Consider the following 20851-nt stretch of genomic DNA (forward strand, 5'->3'; position numbering starts at 1 on the left):
TAATTTTCATTCTATATTTTACATAAAATATAAAATGATTGATTTACCCTACCATTCTTTATTATTAATAAAAAGAATAAATTTTTGGTGACATCAACTTAGTCAACCTTTTAAATAATAGTATAAATATAGATACATACAAAATACTAAGTGGGTGAATATTTAAAATATATTAAAATTATGTTTAAATATATAAAATTTAAAATATTCAATTAAAAACCATCGATGATGCGGCTTTAGATATGTATGAAATGGATGTTTTTGAGATCCATGCAAGAAAGGGAGGCGAAGATGGATAAAACAATCCTCAGGCTCACGCCTAATCTACTACATTATCATCTCCATTCATCTCCTATCTATCAACATTTGTGATTCTGTAGCAAAAACTATTCCATACAAATACCAGTTTGTCTGGGATAAGTGGTGCAATTTTCCCTTACCATCTGTACACGAGACTCGGTAGCCATGCCTAACACAATTTTCCCTTACCACCCGTCCTTTGTGGGACCCCGAATCTTAAACTGAATGTGAATTTGAATAGGCGGTATGTTTACCTGTGATTAGTATAAAAATAACAGTGACGGTGAAATTAAATACTGTAACGATACTGTAACGCGAGACAAAAAGTAAACTAAACGTACAGCACTGCCGTCCCAAACCCACCCTGAGTGTAGTCAATTTCGCACCGGTCAAATAGTAAACCAGTGAACCAACTCCCTCTTCCATGCAGAGAATAAGAATGGCTCGCTGTCTTACACTTGCATCCCATTTTATCTGTTGAAAAACAGCATTTCTAGCCATGGCTCTCAATTGAAAAGCAGAATCAAGGACGATATAACAACATATATCAGATTAGTTGTCAAAAAAAAAATATTTAAAAAAAAAATACAATGCTTCACCTTTAAACATGCAACAAATGCCCAAAACCAACATCTAATCTAAAAGACAGCTGCAGCATACTGCCCTACATAACAACTGAAGCGCTAAAGCAGCATTTGGTGTCCTACCAATTGTACCAAGAAAACTCCTCATTGTTCTGCGTCTCGAGCCCCTCTTAACAAATGCATAAAAACACCAAAAACTTACTTCACATATTACACTTAATAATGTATCTATTAAGATCGTCGTTTACGATCATCATCTTCTTCTTCATCAGAATCACCGCTCTCTCGGAAACGTGGATTCTTCTCCTGTTGAGTCAAAATTACGGTTTCAAAATATGCAACAAAAAGGATGGATTGTAGAAATTATCATAAAAGGTGAAGCATTACCGGTCTAGCGTCATGGTCAGAGGCTCTCCTGGATTCATGATCCGAGTTTCTCTTTGAGGACTCACGTGCATAGTGGTCATCATCTCGGTGTCGCTTCCGATGGTAATCTGCTTCACCAACAATCAATCAAGTCTATGAATGGCTCAAGCGTATATCAATGTAACAAGAATAATTAGAGCAATTCACAGGTAATACCTCTCCCATGACGATAAGAACCACCATGACCATGGCCCCCACCATGCCTACCATCTGAAATTATAACATGTCAGTATGTTTAAATCCTTTCTCTGAGCATATTACCACCCGAAACAACATGAGATGCACATTATGGACAGAGAAGCCCATGAACACATTAGAAGTTCCATCCAGGAGATTTGCTTCGGAACAAAGGATTAAACTATGCAGGGATCAAATGATAAGTAGTAATGAGATTTATATAAACCGAGAAACAAGGGGAAAAAATAAGACCTCACAGCCAAAAGCAAACGAACTATCTATCAAGAATATGAATTAAGCCTACTTTTCCAAATATGTTCATAAATTACTATAGGAGAGGGTAATTAAGCCTACTTGCATGACAAATCCCATGCCATCCAAACTTACTTTCAAGCATCATAACTAAAATAAATAGGTTTCCAACATTTAACCAAACTAACCAGTGAAAGCCTGTTTCTTCCCACTCAAGCATTTTAAAACAAGGAGAAAACGATAAGCAACATCATGGTTTTATGAGTCAAAAGAAGAAATAATGTTAACCAACACCACCAAAACTAGAGAGTCTATAGAGCTATATTTAAAAGTCTGTAGGAACTCACAATGAGGGGCCATAACCGGTGGGAATGAGCCCAGTGACCCAGCTCCATAATCTACAAGCTGTCTTTGTGCTTCCAACTCTTTTTGAACTAATTTTCCATAACCACCTCTGCGTATAGCACATTAAGGAAGAAGACAATATATGGACAAGAAGACATTCCAAAGAGACCCTAATGCTTTATTTCAACAATCATATTTGTCTATGCATAAGATCTCACAAGATAGGAAACAAGTGCTTATCCAAAATTGTAAATCAATTTTAGGCTTTCAGTATCAACATACTTATACATGGCAGGTTAGTTTCAGAATAAGATAAGAAACTCAAAGCATTAAATTCCAAACCAACAACAGAAAGGATATCAGGATCGTAATCAGTTCGATATTCATCTCGCACCTGCATAAACACATGAGAGACTGAAGTTTAGCAACACTCTCTCCATCCCATTGTACATATCATAGGTCCATATTACACAAGTCCATAACCATACATCCAATTCAAAAAGCCAAAACAATGCAAAATTTCATTAAAATATGAAATCGGGGCAAGCATTTAGAAAATTGCAGGGAGCTCACTTGGCCACCACTTCGACCACGGCCCCATTGCCTTCCTTCAACAAATCCCCAATCAAAATCTACACGAATCGGGCGGTCATCAAGGATTGTCCCACTAATGTATTTAACGGCATCCTCAGCATCTTCCCTAGAATAATACCTGAAGAAAAAAAACACCCAATAACCAATTAAGAGCTTTAAAATAGATATTAACATGATTTAGGGGAGGGAAACAAAAGAAGAGAGAGTTACAGGACAAAGCAAAAGCCGCAAGGCGTTTTAGAGTTCTTGTCAAGGCCCATAATAATTTTCTTGATTTCACCGGCTCTAGAGAAAAGCTCATAAACTTGTTCTTCAGTAGTGTAAAAAGACATGTTTCCGATGTAGACGGTTGTCGCAGTGAGAAGTGCTTGCTCGAATTCCTCTTGCGAACCATTGAATCTTCTGTCTCGGTATGCTGAAAGCTTAGCTGGGTCCTATAATTTAACAAACCCCCCCCCCCCACCACAAAAAAAAAAAGAGAGAAAATTTATCATTTAACTTATTCACATTGAAAGCAGCTGGGAAGCTAATAAAATACCTTGAACAGAGAAGCCATTGCCTTCTTCAAAAGCTCCCAAATATACGTATTGCCTGCATATAACGAATTATAAAGGTCGAAACTTTTGCCCTTGACCTTGCCCTTGCCCTTGCCCTTGCCCTTGATAAACAGTACAGCTGAGTACGATGCCTTCTGCAGGCGAATTAAGTATTTATTGGGCCGTAGCTTTTACAAAGAAAAAAGGGGTTTTTTTAGCCTTTGGCCCATTATCTTTTTACCCACTTATCCAACTTAGCTGGCTTCTCTACTTCGCCCGCTCTGGAAAGGCTTCCGAATCCGAATCTAAATCCTTGCAGCAGCAGAAAGAACAAAGAAGAAATATTTTTGGTTATCTAGAATATATCGACTTCATCTCATTCCACAAAGTTGCCAATGGCATCGATTGGCGCCGCCACAAGAGTAGTTCTCCGATCAAGTTCTGCTCGCAACGCTGCGGCTCGGCTCGCCCCACAATCGAAAGCTGCACCATCGCAGTTTCGTGTCTCCTCGAGGATTCCTCTTTCCAACTGCATTTGCAGGTACCCCTTTCATCTTAAACTAGCAAAAAGGAAAAAAAATCAAAGCTTTTTACAGTATATAAAAGTGATTCTTGTTTTTGGGGGTCGAAAGGTGTCCGGTTGAAGCGAGTTTCTGCTTGGAATCGATGCTGCCGTATCACTCGGCGACTGCTTCGGCTTTGATGACTTCGATGCTCACCATTTCTCGCCGAAGCTATGTTTGGCTCTCGGAAGGTATTAAGATTTCAATCTGTTTCCTTATTTGCTTTCTGGGCTTGTTTATTATGAGCTTCAAGGAGAATCGATTTGCTTTATCTTTTTGTTTTGCCTCGTTGTATTTTGCTCAATCTTTTGAAACCACGTCGACCCTTGTGTACTTGTGTTCAATAGAGAAGTGGTCTTGTCACTTTGTCTAAACCATGGACTTGTTATCTGGGATATTATTATTACCTCCTTTTCTTTGGTTTGGTTTTTGGTAAGTAGCATCTCCTAGGTACTTGTTAGTGTTGTCCTAGTAAAACTAAAGGAACTTGTTTGCAGTAGTGGTCTTAGCGAATGCTTAATTCAGTTTTCCTGTGATTTGAGTCATGAATTTTATTTCATAAATAGTGAGACAACATTCAATTAACTTCAAGCTTTTGAGTTAGGCATTGCATCATTCTTAGACTAGACCTACTGTGCTTTTTATTTCGAAGAAGCGATTGAAGAAAACATAAATTGAGGGTTAATATTTGTTTTGTGGTTTTTCTCTAGTCGTTTAAGGCTTTCAGTTGAATGCTTCCTCATAAAGATATTCTGTTTTCCTCTACCTGCTTTATCTGTTTCAATAAGAAGTTTCAGTTTAACTTTTTTGATAAGAAGCTCCTTGGTTCTTTACCACATGGACCTTTTATTTTGTTTTAAGATGACAATGATATAACTGTATGCATCTCTTATATTTTGTAGCCCCTAAATATTCATGAATGCTATTCATGGAGTTCTTCACATGCTTAATGTGCTCCATCTTAGAAAAAACTTGCTTCTTTTTGCATAAGTAGCCTTGGTCAAACAGCTAAAAAAACTCACTCTTTATCTAAATATAATTGTAAACTCATGCATTAGCCCAGATTACATCTTTTTGTAAAGTTTCAGATATATAGTCCAAATGTTTGACGTAAGCATTTCAGTTGATTGGAATTGATATAAGAATAAATCCAATGCAATCAATAAGGAGCTTACTGATAGTTTCTGTTCAATCAGCTTGCAATGATGATGTGTGACTAATGTTCAGAGGATTGGAGCAAGTTTAATGCACTCAATTCTCCCTTCTAAGAGTGTCTGCGGTAACATAGAAGTTTTCAATGAGCTGATGAGGAGCCAAGTTGAATTTCCTAGTCTTTCAAACCTAGATGGACCAGTAGATGGCGTTGTGCCTTAGTTCCTAAAATGTGCTAATACTTTCTGTCAGTTATTTGTGTTGCCTTTTGTAGCTCATAGACAATTAATGTGAAATGAATCATAGATTATTGATAATATGATTTTAATGTATCACATTCGTGCTCATCTTTTATGTCAAATGGTGCAAAAACACATTGACCTGGCTAAGCAGACGATGCCATTCTGGAAGCGTCTTATAATTTCGCATTTTCATTGTCGTATTTAGCTGAAGGAATGTGAAGTGGTTGTTTGGGTTACATTGTGCTTATATGTCATATCGGTATTTTCCTGTTTCAAAACAGTGTGTTTTAACTTAAGGTTTGTTTGACACATTTCTTAATTTTGGGTTCTTAATATATCTGGCATTGCCCTCATTGGTATTGTCTGGTTGAACTTGATAACTCTCCAGATTCAGTTTACCCCAGGGTTTTTTTTTTTTTTTGGGGGGGGGGTTGTTTCACTCTTGTCCTTAGTGGTTGGATCAGCCCTTTGAAATAAATTAAATAACATTTAATGCATTGGCATGCTTGCTCATTGCTGCCCCACTAACATGCTTGCTATTGTTGGGGTTGAAATCCTAGTATATACCTTTTTTTTTTGGTTGATTCGTGTTATGCTATGGACCTCATATGGTGTCAAAGCTGATGTGCCCTCATATGGTGTCAAAGCTGATGTAACTTTTCTTTTTTGCTCAAGGAAAAACAAAGACTTCTTTGACAGTACTGACACAATTTCTTCTTCTTCTTATGGCTGTAATATCCACTTAATGTATGACAATTCCAGCTGAGAGGAGATATTCTTGTTATCTTGTCAATTTTACTGTGTAACTTTGTTCTCAAACATTTTAGTAAAATCTTGTTCCGACTACAACTGCAACCCCACCTGGTCATGGGACTTTGATCTGTTGTTTGTTCCATAAAATATATATTTTGAGAAAAATGATTGTGTTTTGGATGAATTAGCAGTGTTATTTAATCATTTCAATGCCAGTTTTCATTTAGAGGCTAATCTCTGCCAAATTAAGTAAAATCACCACCTTGCAAGCCCAAGTGTCAATGGCATGAACATGTAGATGATCAAAGGAGAACAAAAGAAACAAATTCCTTCTCTATTATACATGTCAAACTCAAACATCTTGTTGGTGTTTATTGTTTTTATTCTGTTAAAAATCTGATCAGCCAATTAAAAAGAATCCAACATTATCACAGTAGTTTATTTGTGTATGACAATTCCAGCTGAGAGGAGATATTCTTGTTATCTTGTCAATTTTACTGTGTAACTTTGTTCTCAAACATTTTAGTAAAATCTTGTTCCGACTACAACTGCAACCCCACCTGGTCATGGGACTTTGATCTGTTGTTTGTTCCATAAAATATATATTTTGAGAAAAATGATTGTGTTTTGGATGAATTAGCAGTGTTATTTAATCATTTCAATGCCAGTTTTCATTTAGAGGCTAATCTCTGCCAAATTAAGTAAAATCACCACCTTGCAAGCCCAAGTGTCAATGGCATGAACATGTAGATGATCAAAGGAGAACAAAAGAAACAAATTCCTTCTCTATTATACATGTCAAACTCAAACATCTTGTTGGTGTTTATTGTTTTTATTCTGTTAAAAATCTGATCAGCCAATTAAAAAGAATCCAACATTATCACAGTAGTTTATTTGTGTATGACAATTCCAGCTGAGAGGAGATATTCTTGTTATCTTGTCAATTTTACTGTGTAACTTTGTTCTCAAACATTTTAGTAAAATCTTGTTCCGACTACAACTGCAACCCCACCTGGTCATGGGACTTTGATCTATTGTTTGTTCCATAAAATATATATTTTGAGAAAAATGATTGTGTTTTGGATGAATTAGCAGTGTTATTTAATCATTTCAATGCCAGTTTTCATTTAGAGGCTAATCTCTGCCAAATTAAGTAAAATCACCACCTTGCAAGCCCAAGTGTCAACGGCATGAACATGTAGATGATCAAAGGAGAACAAAAGAAACAAATTCCTTCTCTATTATACATGTCAAACTCAAACATCTTGTTGGTGTTTATTGTTTTTATTCTGTTAAAAATCTGATCAGCCTATTAAAAAGAATCCAACATTATCACAGTAGTTTATTTGTGTATGACAATTCCAGCTGAGAGGAGATATTCTTGTTATCTTGTCAATTTTACTGTGTAACTTTGTTCTCAAACATTTTAGTAAAATCTTGTTCCGACTACAACTGCAACCCCACCTGGTCATGGGACTTTGATCTATTGTTTGTTCCATAAAATATATATTTTGAGAAAAATGATTATGTTTTGGATGAATTAGCAGTGTTATTTAATCATTTCAATGCCAGTTTTCATTTAGAGGCTAATCTCTGCCAAATTAAGTAAAATCACCACCTTGCAAGCCCAAGTGTCAATGGCATGAACATGTAGATGATCAAAGGAGAACAAAAGAAACAAATTCCTTCTCTATTATACATGTCAAAATCAAACATCTTGTTGGTGTTTATTGTTTTTATTCTGTTAAAAATCTGATCAGCCTATTAAAAAGAATCCAACATTATCACAGTAGTTTATTTGTGTTAGGACAAGGGAAAAAAACCAAATTAGTTTTTCTTTGATTCCTCTCCTGCTACCACCAAGGCCTTCTGTGACAGCTCTCGTTCCACTTCTTCGGCCTCCACTTCAACCGAGTCTTGCACTAGATGTTGCCGGCAATACCGGATTATCACCATAGTTATGAATGCTGCGAGACAAATAATTTAAGTTAGCCAATGCAAGGGTGAAGAAGAGATATCAAAAAATCGTACCCAAGGTCACTGTTATATTCAACTTACCAGAAAAAATACGGGTTTTAATACTAGAGAGATTCCAAAAGGCTGTTGCTGCTGAAGCTGCCACAAGCTTTTTATGAGAGCAAGCTCCCCATGTTTCCATGCCCCATTCTTTCATGTACTCAGCTGCACACCCACAAATTCACTTCCATAACAAATTCGCAGATACCAAAAAACAAATATTCAAGTATTTTGAGAGGTTATTACTGTATACCCTTTTTGTTTATCAGACCAGAGTAGCGAGAGTACAGTTTTGGCACGGAGAAGCTGATGAAAAATCCTGCTCCAAAGCAAACAATGATTCCACTTCAGAATTTTTAGGTAAACACAAACTTCATTAATAAAGATGCATTGGGAGATAGTTTGGGTATATATACCAAATGCACATAGTCTCCTCAGGGTTATAATGTGGCCATACTCAGCTCCAAGGAGGAGCAATGGAGCTACCTGCAGGCAGAAAAAAAAGAAAAAAGAAGCATGCCTCATATAACCTTCTCCCATTTTGTTATCATCATCATCCTAACCCTAAGTCTTGGAATGACATTTGAACTTTGGTGGATCACCTTGAGGGTCATGGATGGTTCCCCAGAGAAGAGTTTTCTCATCTTTGAAATTGCAAAATTTGTAGCTGGAAGAAACAGTTTAGCTAGTCTGAGAAAATCTTCTTCCTTTAGCTTGAACTCATTCATCTTGTCAACATTTTGATATATGGAGTTGGAGAAGAAGGAAACCCCCAAACACAAAAGACCAATATGAGATATCACCGAGAAAATGCTACAGACATGAACAACAATATGAGAGTTAGGTAAAAGTGTAGAACTCCAAAGTGAAAATCAATGGAAGATCAAAAGCAGGTGGCCATTGGCATATTACCTAAAAGTAACACCTTTGGTAAAGCAAGAGGATAAGAAACATAAACATCCAAATCCAAACCAAAGACTTGATTTTGCAACATCCCTCCACATAACCAGATCACTAATCATCTCCCCCATTCGATCAAGATTACATTTTTCACAATGATCGGCTTCTAGAACCATTAAAAAAAATCAACGAAAGATCAAGAATAAGGTAAAAAAGAGAGCCAAAAACAAGATTACATAGAAAAAAACATAATGCATACTTGAAGAAGGAAGAGCAGGGACCAGACTGAGTTTCTCCTTCTTTGATTTCCCACTATGCCGCCTTTTCCTTGGTTTCCCCATCTCCTCTCCCAAAACCAAATCCCTATCTTCTCTTAACTCCATCTCCATTCTCCTCCTCGACCTTCTACCGTTCCTAGGGGTCCCACATCCCAAAACACCCGTCTGAGAAGCCCTGCTTTTGCATTTCCTACGAGAACCACCACCTAGCTCCGCCGCACCAACTTCCTCCGCCATTTCGAGCCTATCGGCGAGTCGGGTTCTTGATCTCCTCAGAGGAGATGCAGGGGAGAGAAGCAAAAGTTCTTGGAGAGGCAGAGAGTTGGTAGATGATCGGAGAGAAAGAGGGGAGGGCGAAGCTGGAGTAGTTAGTTTCTTGGGGGAAGGCGAAATGTGGTCCAAAGAAAGATGGGGGATGGTGGGTCTTTCTCGTTCTCCGGATTCAACAACAGAGTAGCCGATTCTTGCTAGACGTGAAGCAGATTTGGTGTGAGAAATGGGGTTTGAGCGGTGTGAAGGTGGGGTCGAACTTGATTCCATTTTGATAGCAAAGCTGGAATTAATTGCAAGCAAGATTTCCGGGGGGAGTCAGTGAGAGATAATTTAGGAGAATTAAAAGAGGAAGATGATGTTGGAGGTAGTGCTGGAGAGGGGGTTTTGATTGAGACTTTGGGGCCAAAATTATTTAAGAAATAGAAATAGCCGTTGGAGAAAAGGGAGGGATTTGAGTTCTCTTTTGGATTTTTATTTAACAAAAGGAAATGGGACCTCCACTCTTGCAACGGTTAAATAAACCGACTTTTCTCAAGGCCAATGTCCATAACCATATATGACTCCATCTTTTGGGCCTCCTTATTTTGGATTTCAATCAATTTTAGATTGGCTTATATGCTCGTGGGTTAGATCAAATTCAAGGATGAAGTTAGAAAATTTTTTAGGAGTCAAAATTAAATTTCAATCAATTTTAGATTAGATTCTATTTAGAGGCGCTCGTGAGTCGGTTCAAAATTAAGAGTGAATTTAGAAAATTTTTTTAAGGGCCAAAATTAAATTGTAATTTTTATGATAGTAAAAATACAATTTCATTATTTTAATAGCCTCTATCTTTAAAATTTTTAAAGGATTAAATCAAATTTTTATCATTTTAAGGGGGGCTAAAGTGTAATTTTACTTTTACTGATTTAAAAGTTTAAAAATTTCAAAAGGCCTAAATGATTTTTTCATTTTAGGGGAGTCGGGGCCTTACCAGCCCCCTGGTTTCGCCCTTGGTCAAATCTATGCCTTTCAGGTCTCAAATAATGATTTAATCTTAAAAAATATGTTAGTGTCACATCTCAAAATTTAGCCTAGTAGTTTCGAGGTAGTAGAATCAGGTTATTAAATCGAGGGTTCAAGTCAGATACCAAAATTATGGTCATAAATAATTAGTTGAGATATCAAAATAGTATAATCAGATTTTTATTTTATTAATTGACTTAAAATGAAATTTAATTACGAGGTCTAATTTGAAAATAGTGGGTTTTAATTGAGTTAGGACTTGATTGGAAAAGGAAAGAAACAATGAGTGACCAAAAGGGTAAACTTGAGCAATTTTTGAAAATTAGATTTCTACATGGAGTCTACCACCGTCTTCTTCCTTCTTAAAACCTAAACTCATTCAAATTTTCCCTAAACCTAAATTAGAGAGTTATTTCGAAATTGACTTATCCTTTTAGATTTAGTAACCTCCCAAACACCAAAATAACCCCCAATTTTAAAAGAAAATCACGTTTTTCCCCAATTTTATTATTGTTCTTCTTAAGTTTAAACCCCGAATTAGAGTTGTAAATTATCATTTTCATCAAATTAAGGTAATATTATAACTTTTAGGATTAAATAAAGAGTGTTGTTAATTCAAATTAAGTTTTAAAAGATTGTATGAAGATTTATTTAGATTTAATATTTTTAAAGCAAGCTTGGATTCAAAAATGGCAAATCACGAAATCTTGAGTAAACCCGCATTTTTAAAGTGATTTTTGATTCATTCTAACCTAATTAGAAGGTATTTCACTTCAATTTGATAATTCATAGCCGGATATTTAAGAATCAAACATTTTCCCTTTTTACATTATCTTGATAGCTTCAATTTTTCGAAAATTTTAGAACCATGGATTTAGGTGAAATTAATGGTTTAGATATGAAATTAAATGATATTTAGGATGTTTGAACTCAAAATTAAAGATTAGAAACAAGATTAGAATGTCAAAACTTCAATTTTGGCGAAGCTAGCTATTTTCGATAGTGAGAAATGAAAGGCTTGAATTATGTTTTCTTTGCTGTTTGGTTGTATTCAATGCTATTTTTAATGAGTTTAAAATGCATTTGTTATGTGTGCAAAGTGCTGGATCAATCGAGAGTCACTATGAGCAAGTCTAAAGGCAAGGAAAAGCTTGTTTAAGCCTTTAGCTAGTAAGTGGAAATTTGATCAGTGAGTGCCCGGAGTCGTTGTTGGTATGCGTGATTCGTAGTGTTAATTGAGAGCTTAATATTAGCCTAAGCCCCTATGCTAAGTTCTGAAAGTAAGTCTTTTCTAAACTTGTTGCTTGTGTCAAAAAGTTATGCCTCAGTAAGTTGGATTGTGTTGTGTGATGCTATTACAACAGGTAATATGTGAAAATATGTGAATTTAATATGAGATATACTGTTTTTAACGTGCACATATGAGATTTGAGATTTGATAGCTTAATGAGCATTATTGTGGCACTTAAAGTGATTAAATGCGAATTCGATAAGCATGCATTGTGTATGAGATTGTGATGTGAATTAATGAATATGAATAGAGGTTATATACATTAAAATAATAATTAAATATGTGTAATGATGAATATTTTGGCCTTGTGATATCTTGAAATCGTTGGATATAGTTGACATATCATAAGATTGTGAGTACTCACCTTTGTGTTATGTGATATAGGCATTGAGGCCCTGGGAAATGTTAGAGAGATAAGTGAATGTCGGGCTATGCTCCATTCATCGGGACATGTTGGTGTGTTGGAGAGTGTTTAGCTTTATGCTACATTGATATGACATGATAGACTCTTTGAGTCATTAGTGTGATGGAAATTTATTTATCTAATGTGTGGTGATAAAATCTACTTTTATGTTTTATAATTTCAAGCTACCAAATTATCATTATCTGAATTATATATATATATATGAGTTATGCTATGTGTAAATGCATGTGAGAGTATATGCTAAACTTGTGAGACAATGAAACATGAATACATTATTTTTATTTCATGAGTATATGGTTGTGAATGTGCCTTAGTATGCTCTTGCTTAACTTATGTTATTGTGTATGCTTTGCGGTAATTTCAAACATTCATTGAGCTTGGAAAAGCTCACACTCGTTCCCTAAAATTCACAGGCTAGTAGTATATTTAAGGAGTGTGGAGTGGACAAGCGTTGATCCATCCAAGGTATAACATTCGAGTAGGTGGTTTTATGATTTTTGGACACTTTAAATAAAGACAATGTGGGTTATAGTTACAATTATTATTATCATTATTTCAAGATTAGACTTATGAACTGTTAATATTGTTTTTGGACTTGAGATGCATTATCTATCAAGTCCAATTGGAAAGATGCCTTGTCTTAGGTATCAGAGCGTATTACTTCCAAAAGATAGAGATATAGATGTGGCTGATAATACATCAGACAGGACCCAAGCAGAATAGATCTTGAATCCGTTTGTGGATTTATTCACTCGTGATGTTCATAGTGTGGCATACCTAAATCTTGAGTGGATGACATACTATGTATGTGTGACACAACCCTGAATCCAAGCCTGAGCCTGTAAATTGCCACCAGTGTCGTGACATATGGATGTCACGACACTGCCTGACATGAAGAATTAATGAGTTGAGGGCATTTTGGTCAGCGTAACAAACTTTAACGAGGAAGTGCCAACCAAATTAGGTCAATAGATGTCAATTAACCCTAAATCTATAAATAGGCTTCACTGAACACTTCATAAACATCTTTTTTATACCATTAATCTTTTATTCTAGTTTAGGTTGAATCTTTTATTTAGTTTTCAGTTTTTAGTTTCTTTTATAGTTAGGATTTCTATTTGTAATTCAAATTTATTTTCATTCTTGTTCTTCAGAGAATCCAACTTGTGGATTCATCAACTCTTTGTGGATTTATGTCTTTTCAATATTCAATACAAATTAGGATTTCTCTTAAACCCATATTCTTGATCTACTTTTCATGTTCATCATTTTAATCAAGTTTATTTTGTTTATGAGATCCATGAGGAACTAATCCACTTATGGGGGATTAGCGAGTGGACGTGGAAGTAATTAATTCCTATATAGGGTTCTTAGCGGATCAGCTGGTTAGGATAGAAAGAACTTAAACCCTAGGCTTGACAACCTTAAGAAGTCATCTAAGTGGGAATGAACCCAAAATTGGTATTGCTTACCCATGAACACCTTACCTTAATCTGGACTGAGCTGTGAGGTTGAGAGGTAAGTAGTTCTTGCTGACTCGTTAGTTTAGTAGAAGATCGAGATATCTTACTAAGTTAATGACTAGTTGATTGACTCAACAAATTAGTTTTTATTTTTTTCTTTTAATGTAATTTATATATTTTTCTTTAATAAAATTTTTCTCTTTTTATGTTTTATCATAATAAAATTTAATTAAAATATTAATTAGATCTATTAACGTCGAAGTTAAAATTAATTTAGTATTCGCCTCCCTTGGGTATGATCCTTAAAGTATTTCTATATTTTTTGTATAAACCATATTACAACTTGACTTGTATACTTGTAGAAATAGCCTAACTGTTAAATTTAGTTGTTGGAATTACACTCTAGACATTAGTATGTTCAGAGGTGGTCAAGTTGTTGGCACTAGAATTTTTTTTCGTATTTTAGTAAGAAAATGACTGCTTAATAGAGTTTAGTTGAGACCTAGTTAAAATTGAACTAGAATACTGTTGATGTAAACTTGATGTGTTTAGGTAATTGAATGACTTGTTTAGTTGACTTGTTTTAGTGTACAGGTAACGTTTTATTACTTACTAAACTGATTAGTGGTAGTAGTTATGTTTGGTAGATGATTAGGCAAGTCTATTCTCAGGTTACAGGGCTATAGTAGGATTTTCTGACCCTTCCACTAAGCTTTGTCCCTGCTGTCTGTGCTATATAAGGATGTCGATAATCAACATGTTTCGCCTTTGTTTTTCTCTGAGTTCTTCCTTATGTGTTTGGAAATTTTTAAGTTGTCTTCACTAAAGAAGACGAGAAAGGTTTCTAGTAGCTAGTAAAATGCCATTGATAAGTACTAGCTTATTGGTAATTCCTAGAAAACCCTTAGGATGACATCGATGGAATTTACGTTTTTGCAGTAGTGTATGCATGATTAAATTATAGTAGGAAAATAGTCTAATCGTTATAATTGTTTTTTATTTAGCTCAATAAGCTAGTAAATGTCCAAGAAATTGAGGCAAATGAGTAGTTGAGTATATTATATTTTAAAGTTGCTGATAAGTTCCTTCTTACTTCTTTTGAGTTATGAAAATTCTATAATATGTGGGTTGGGTACGTAAGTTGTCTTTCCTGTAAATGGGTCAATGCATTGTGTCTGGTTATGTGTGTAGTCAACCAATGTGTATGAGTGAGTATGGTCATTGTCGATGTAAAGTACCCTTTTTGTTGCACGAGCCCAGTACCAGTCAACTTGTGATATGTGAAAACATGGGAAAAAATCTATTTGTGATGCCTCCAATAAGTCATCTATATTGCAAACAACACTGACAGATCACGGCCTGACCTTGCGGGAGAACACATGTTCAATTTAACAAGGACATTATAGGTGTTATGTTTAAATTGGTGAAGTGTTACTATCAAAGACCGCGGTTGATAAATTGGCGTATTGTGTCTGTAAGATCGAGTCTTACAAAAACGTCTATTTTTCTCATGAGTATTGTTGCTTAAGGATTATTAGTGTTCTTGTATTCATTTTGTGTTTATTTGGAACTCACTAAGTTCAAATAAACTTACTCCGTTACTTTTCTTTCTCAGGCGTTTTGTTGTAGAAGAAGATCAGTAGAAGGGAACTACGCTAGAGTTACGTTTGCGAGTGAGCCATTTGTCCATTTTTGTATTATGCATGGAAATTTTAGCAGGTGGCGTATAAATCTTTTCTGTAATAAACTTTTGTAATTTCTTTGTCTATATCATTTCTGTTTCAAAGGAATTACCCATTTACTCTGATAATGGATGCCTACCTTCTAAGAAAGGTTGATTATAAATTTTACCAGTTATATGTATATGCCATATCAGTGCTACAAATGGATAATAGAGTTTTCCTTTATAATCCCTAATGATTTTACTAAAAATGCGTCATGGAATGAAAGAAGATTTATAGAATTCAACAAAGAAAGGAAATAATCAAAACTATTTTCTAAATATTTAAGTTAAGTCGAAATTTTTGAACTTGCTGGTAACACCCTAGTCAGTTAGCTGGTCTCTTTGGCTAAGCATTATACGCCATGATTCTAGACGGGCTAAGGGTTGTTACAGTAACACTAAGTCCTTTAGGGACCCATATACTTTTAACAATTTTTCCTTTATAAAACCTTGAGGGACCTCTATGTTTATAGTGATTAAAGCTATTTTTAACAAAGTTTTGTTTGGAATTTCTCCTTTTTCAAACCTTTTTGGAAAAACTTTGTTAAAGTGAGCTTTTTCGCTCTTAAGTAACTCAAGTTGCTTTTGATTATCATCATGAACTTTTGAAAGCAAATTATGCAAGTCTGGGTTCTTTTTCTCAAAATTATTTATGATAGCTTGCATATCATGAATTTTACATTCAAGTTCATGATTGGTTTTGAAGAGTGAACTATTTCATCTTTTAATTTTGAAACATTTTTCTTAAATTTTGAAACCATAATTTTAAACTCCAAACTCAATTTATCATAAGCATCTTGTAACTCATCAAATAAATAAGAAATTGAATTAGACAAGTTAGAAGATAACTTAATATCATCAATGGCCATAAGGTAAAGGTTGACTATTTCTTGATCTTCAATCCTCATCACTCTAAGTAGTAACATGAGCCTTGAGCTTTTGTTTGATTGATCCCTTTTTCTTCTATTGGGGACAATCGAACTTGATGTGTCCTAGCTTCTTGCATTAATAGCATATGATAGGATCCTTCCCCTTGGTAGATTCTGTTGGACAAACGTAGCGGAAAATAAATTTGGGAAAAACCAGAGATTTAAATTTTTTTTCAAAACAAGATTTTAGTTATGATATCTAAAGTAATAAGCACTTAATCAAAATTATACCTTTTCGATTTGTCTAGGATGAGCACTTCGATCAAGTAGTCTTCTCTGCTACCCTCAAGCTCACATAGTGTGGGCTCGTTTTGAACCAAAAAAATTTTCACAAAAATTACCAGTGGATAATTTTACAATTTCTCTAAACATTTGGGTCAAGTTGTAAATAAAAAAATATCTCTAGAATTTTTTTGGAATAATCTCTTTAGAGAATTTTTTTCTCTACAACTTTCTCTTGAATTCAAGTGTAAACAATGATCTAATGCTCTCTTTATATAGGGAAAGTTTGGGGTGTTCAACTATAATTAAACTTAATCACTTTAATATTAAATTTAATATTAAACCGTATTAAATTAATAGAATAATGTTTATCTACAATATAAATATTAAATTTAATTTAATATTAAGATAATCACTTTAATATTAAATTAATAAAATACTATTATTTTTGGAATAATTAATCTAAAATTAAATTCTTTAGTAGAGTCCTAATACGAGTGTAACTCTTCCACTGCTCAACCATTGATGATCAACCATCGCCAGCCACTGAGACACTGCCGTTGCAGCCACTGGCACCGCCATGTCCGGTGGTGCAGGTGCGACACCCTTACGACACCCCGAGCTGGTTCAGTTTGGGTCAATGACAACCCGACTGGTCCGGTCTAGCCACCAGTTGGACTATTGGTCCAGTTTCACATACCGGGCTCGGTTCTACCAGTTTTTGGGTATTGGTTTCGATTTTGGGCTCCCGGGCCCAATTTACGATCTTAGATCTAATTTTCAAGTTCAATTACCCATTGGGCCAATTGTCTGACTTGAAAATTAACTTCCAAAAATATCATATTAATTTTAATTGATTTGATTAATTTAATTTTACTTGATCAAAATTAATTTTTCCAAAAATTAATTTTTCCAAAAATCAATTAGATTTTCCAAATTAAGTTTTCAAGAAAATTCTTTAATCAAATTCTCTAGTTGAATTCTTATGACCACCTAATTTAATTTCACATTAAATAAATTTACTCAATTAATTTGTTCTCAAAGCGGTAGAATTTTCTTTTGATTCAAATGCAGTTCGATCGAGCTTTTGTTGAGCTAGCGGAGGGACCAATTAGAAATATACAATTAGGTTCTAGTGATTACAATTATGTCCAGAAGCATCGTTTCGATAATTCACAATTACTTAATCATAGAGTCTGTCCACAAGAAGTACCGTGATTGAAAACTCCTTATTGTATACTCTTTACGAAAGCAATTTATCCAACTGTTTTGTCCAATGACCTCGTTATGTGTGTATTACCCTTATATGATATCCTTGATTCCTTTGAGTTAAATCCATTCACTCAATACAATCATATTTTGTCTCATTGTCACAATTGCGTCTTCTTAATAATTAATATGATCACTGTCAACAAATGGCTGTGATAAATTGCTCGTTCTCAAACGAGCAACTCGTTACCACGCTCCATATTTATCAATCCACACAATGCCAATGAAAGGATATCATTAACTCTTTAATTGAGTTATGAAATTCACTTTTGCTAGTCAAGTCATGCCATACACAAGTTATGTACCCAACATACCGGCTATGGGCTTGATCATCTTTAGAGCATAAGCTTCCACTTATATCAAAACACACGAGTTGCATATGTATGATCAGTGATTAACTCAAGATTTAGGTAAATCACACCATGAACATCACAAGTGAATTAAATCACAAACGAATCCAGAATTAATTCATCTTGGGTCCATTCTAATGTACCATTCTACCAATGAATACATCTATATCTCTGCTTATGAAGTCAACTATTCCGATAGCCAAGTAGCCATCTCCCCAATTGGAACTGTAGATGACATAATAATCCTTCTTAGTATTTGAATCAAATGCTCACTTTGATTCTTTTACGGGATTATGGGCTCATTTAGATTATCTATTGAAGTAAATTGTCTTTCTCGCAATGTAAACGTTTTTTATAATGCCGTTTATCTTTACTTTGAACTTTAGACAATCAATAAACTAATATTTGTTTGTAAAAATTTTGCTATGCATGCAAAATATAAAAGACATAAATACAAAAGACATAATAGTGAAATGTGAAATTAACTTTATTTATTTATTCATCGTTCAAATATATAGAAAATAATTACATGTTTACCATAATACGAGCACATTTCCCAACAGATTCAAGCTTGAGTCCTTCATTCTTTTGGAAATTTCTCCTTCTATTGGACCTCATAAACTTCTTGAATCTCCTAGCAAACATGACCATTCTTTATTTTCATCCACCTCTTCACTTGATTCACTATATTTATTTGTGGTGGATTTAATAGCAACACCAACCTTTTTCTTCTCAATTTTTGCTTCTTCAACCTTTTCATTAAGCCTCACCTCATGTGTAAGCAAAGAACCGATGAGCTCATCCAAAGTCAATGTTTTTGAATTTTTTTGTTTCTTCAATTGTAATTACTTTGGCTTCCCATTATTTAAACAAGCTTCGAAGCATCTTCCTTACCACCTCTTCATTTGGATATGTCTTCCCATAAGACTTTAATCTATTATTGATGATAGGAAACCGATCAGACATCGCCTTGATATCTTCCTTGAGTTTCATTTTGAAGGTTTCATAATTTAATTTAAGAATGTCAACCTTAGACTTTTTTACTTGGCTGGTACCTTCATGTCTGACTTCGAGCTTATCCCATATTTTATTAGCATTGAAACAAGATGAAACTCTACTATATTTTTCTGGGCCAAGTGCAAAAAATAAGGTGTGCATAGCCTTGGCATTCAACTGAATACTTCTTTTATCTTCCTTATTCCACTCTTTTTTGCTTAAGAGGTATGGAGGGCCATCCATGATGATGTCCCATTCGGTAAGATCATTCGCTTGTATGAATAACATCGTTCTTCTCTTCCAATAAGAGTAGTTGACACCGTTGAAGTAAGGAGGCTTGGAGATGGATTGTGATTCTCCAAAAAAAACTGAATTAGATGTAAACACTATCTTTTGGAGATTGATTGTCTGAATGTTGAGCTACCTTAAGGATCCCCTCTTTGGTTGGAGATTGATTGTCTGAATGTTGAGCTACCTTAAGGATCTCCTCTTTGGTTGTTAAACCGTCTAAAATAGACTAGTTTTGATACCAATTGTTAGCTCAAATAATCAAATCAAAATTGCCAAGAGGGGGTGAATTGACTTTTAAAAATTTTGTCAACGCTAGAGAGAAAAGATAGAAAATTGAACATAAGAATTTAGAGTGGCTCAGCCCCAATTGCCTACTCCATTACCTTAGCTTTTCACAACTAAGGATTTTTCCAAATTCACTAATTTGATAACTTTTGAGGACAAGGCTTAACCTTACAAACTCTTTTAATATTTCTATCCAAACCTTAAGATACAAACCCTCTTAAAGAGATACAAAGAAGAAAACAAAGAAATAATCTTTATAAAATCAAAGTTTTTGCAAATTAAGCTCAATTACAAAGAAAAACACTTGAGCTACTAGAATAACAATGAAGCTCACAAGTGTATGAAAGAAAAGTATGGAAATATTTGACACAAAGGTTGTCTGATTGATATTTTTGCTTGAATATTCTTTCTTCTTGTTGTAGGACCTTTAGAGGTTGATATTTATACCTTCTAATTCATTTCTAATCTTTGTCGCTGTTAAGAAAATAGATAGAGCCGTTGGGGATTAAAATACCAAACCATTAAATTCACTTGCAACGAAAAGTATTGATATTTTTTCCACAAGTATCGATACTAGTAAATTTAATACTTGATTCAACGACTGTTAAAGTTAGTTTACAATGATACCAAAGATGATTTATTGATACATGGTAAAAGGTATCGATATATTCTAATGGGTATCAATACTTTTTGTCATTGTTTGAGAAATCAAGAAAAACAGAATGCAAAAGTGGTATCGTTAAATTCAATAGGTAGCGTTAAAAAGTATCGATACTTATTGCTTTTGTTCAGTTTTTGATGCAAGATAGTAAACAACTTTGGTATCGGTAAAAATCATATGGGTATCGATACTTTTTTGGAAAATATCGATACTTTTTATAGGGAGCAGTTTTTCAATCGATTTAAATTGTTTCAATCGAGTTCAAGAGTTTAAAATGGTTTTTGAATTTTGCCCAAAATTTTTTGAGTGTTCAAAGCCTTTTCTAAGATGTTCGGAAGTCTTGAAATGATTTTTAAGCTTTGAACTGAATACTTTCTTTGTTCAAAAATAATTTTTATTCAAAAATATTTTTATTTGTTATATCAAAACAATTTATCATATAACGCTAGTTCAACAATAGTAATTTAACCCCAATTGCCTACCTCCACTACTTTGGTATACCTCAACTAAGGATTTCCCAATTTACTATACTTAAATTATTACCTTTCAAG

General features: G+C 34.4%; 3 protein-coding genes across 5 annotated transcripts; 1 reads left to right on the plus strand and 2 right to left on the minus strand.

Annotated features, from left to right (window-relative positions):
• Positions 1-835: 835 nt before the first annotated feature.
• LOC107886794 (nuclear cap-binding protein subunit 2) lies at positions 836-3372 on the minus strand. Of its 2 annotated transcripts, none has more exons than XM_016810861.2 (8): positions 3217-3372; positions 2889-3112; positions 2658-2796; positions 2445-2478; positions 2087-2197; positions 1467-1520; positions 1272-1378; positions 836-1190 (listed from the first exon to the last, which is right to left on the minus strand). In XM_016810861.2, the coding sequence occupies exons 1-8, from the start codon at positions 3232-3234 to the stop codon at positions 1116-1118; spliced, it is 762 nt and encodes a 253-aa protein (XP_016666350.1). In that variant the 5' UTR covers positions 3235-3372; the 3' UTR covers positions 836-1115. The 2 variants fall into 2 exon arrangements, with proteins under 2 accessions (XP_016666350.1, XP_040956572.1); XM_041100638.1 differs by having other exon boundaries at positions 1458-1520.
• A 4-nt stretch (positions 3373-3376) lies between these two features.
• LOC107886795 (protein NUCLEAR FUSION DEFECTIVE 6, mitochondrial) lies at positions 3377-5276 on the plus strand. The gene is made up of 3 exons (XM_016810862.2): positions 3377-3755; positions 3847-3968; positions 4974-5276. Exons 1-3 carry the CDS (start codon positions 3610-3612, stop codon positions 4991-4993), a joined length of 288 nt encoding a protein of 95 aa, XP_016666351.1. The 5' UTR covers positions 3377-3609; the 3' UTR covers positions 4994-5276.
• An 870-nt stretch (positions 5277-6146) lies between these two features.
• LOC107886793 (reticulon-like protein B17) lies at positions 6147-9818 on the minus strand. Of its 2 annotated transcripts, none has more exons than XM_016810860.2 (7): positions 9100-9818; positions 8853-9003; positions 8543-8753; positions 8357-8426; positions 8194-8259; positions 7983-8105; positions 6147-7891 (listed from the first exon to the last, which is right to left on the minus strand). In XM_016810860.2, the coding sequence occupies exons 1-7, from the start codon at positions 9656-9658 to the stop codon at positions 7752-7754; spliced, it is 1320 nt and encodes a 439-aa protein (XP_016666349.1). In that variant the 5' UTR covers positions 9659-9818; the 3' UTR covers positions 6147-7751. The 2 variants fall into 2 exon arrangements, with proteins under 2 accessions (XP_016666349.1, XP_016666348.1); XM_016810859.2 differs by having other exon boundaries at positions 8853-9006; positions 9100-9812.
• Positions 9819-20851: the final 11033 nt, after the last annotated feature.

The sequence above is a fragment of the Gossypium hirsutum genome, chromosome A03, assembly GCF_007990345.1.
Source record: "Gossypium hirsutum isolate 1008001.06 chromosome A03, Gossypium_hirsutum_v2.1, whole genome shotgun sequence".
Lineage (NCBI taxonomy): Eukaryota > Viridiplantae > Streptophyta > Magnoliopsida > Malvales > Malvaceae > Gossypium > Gossypium hirsutum.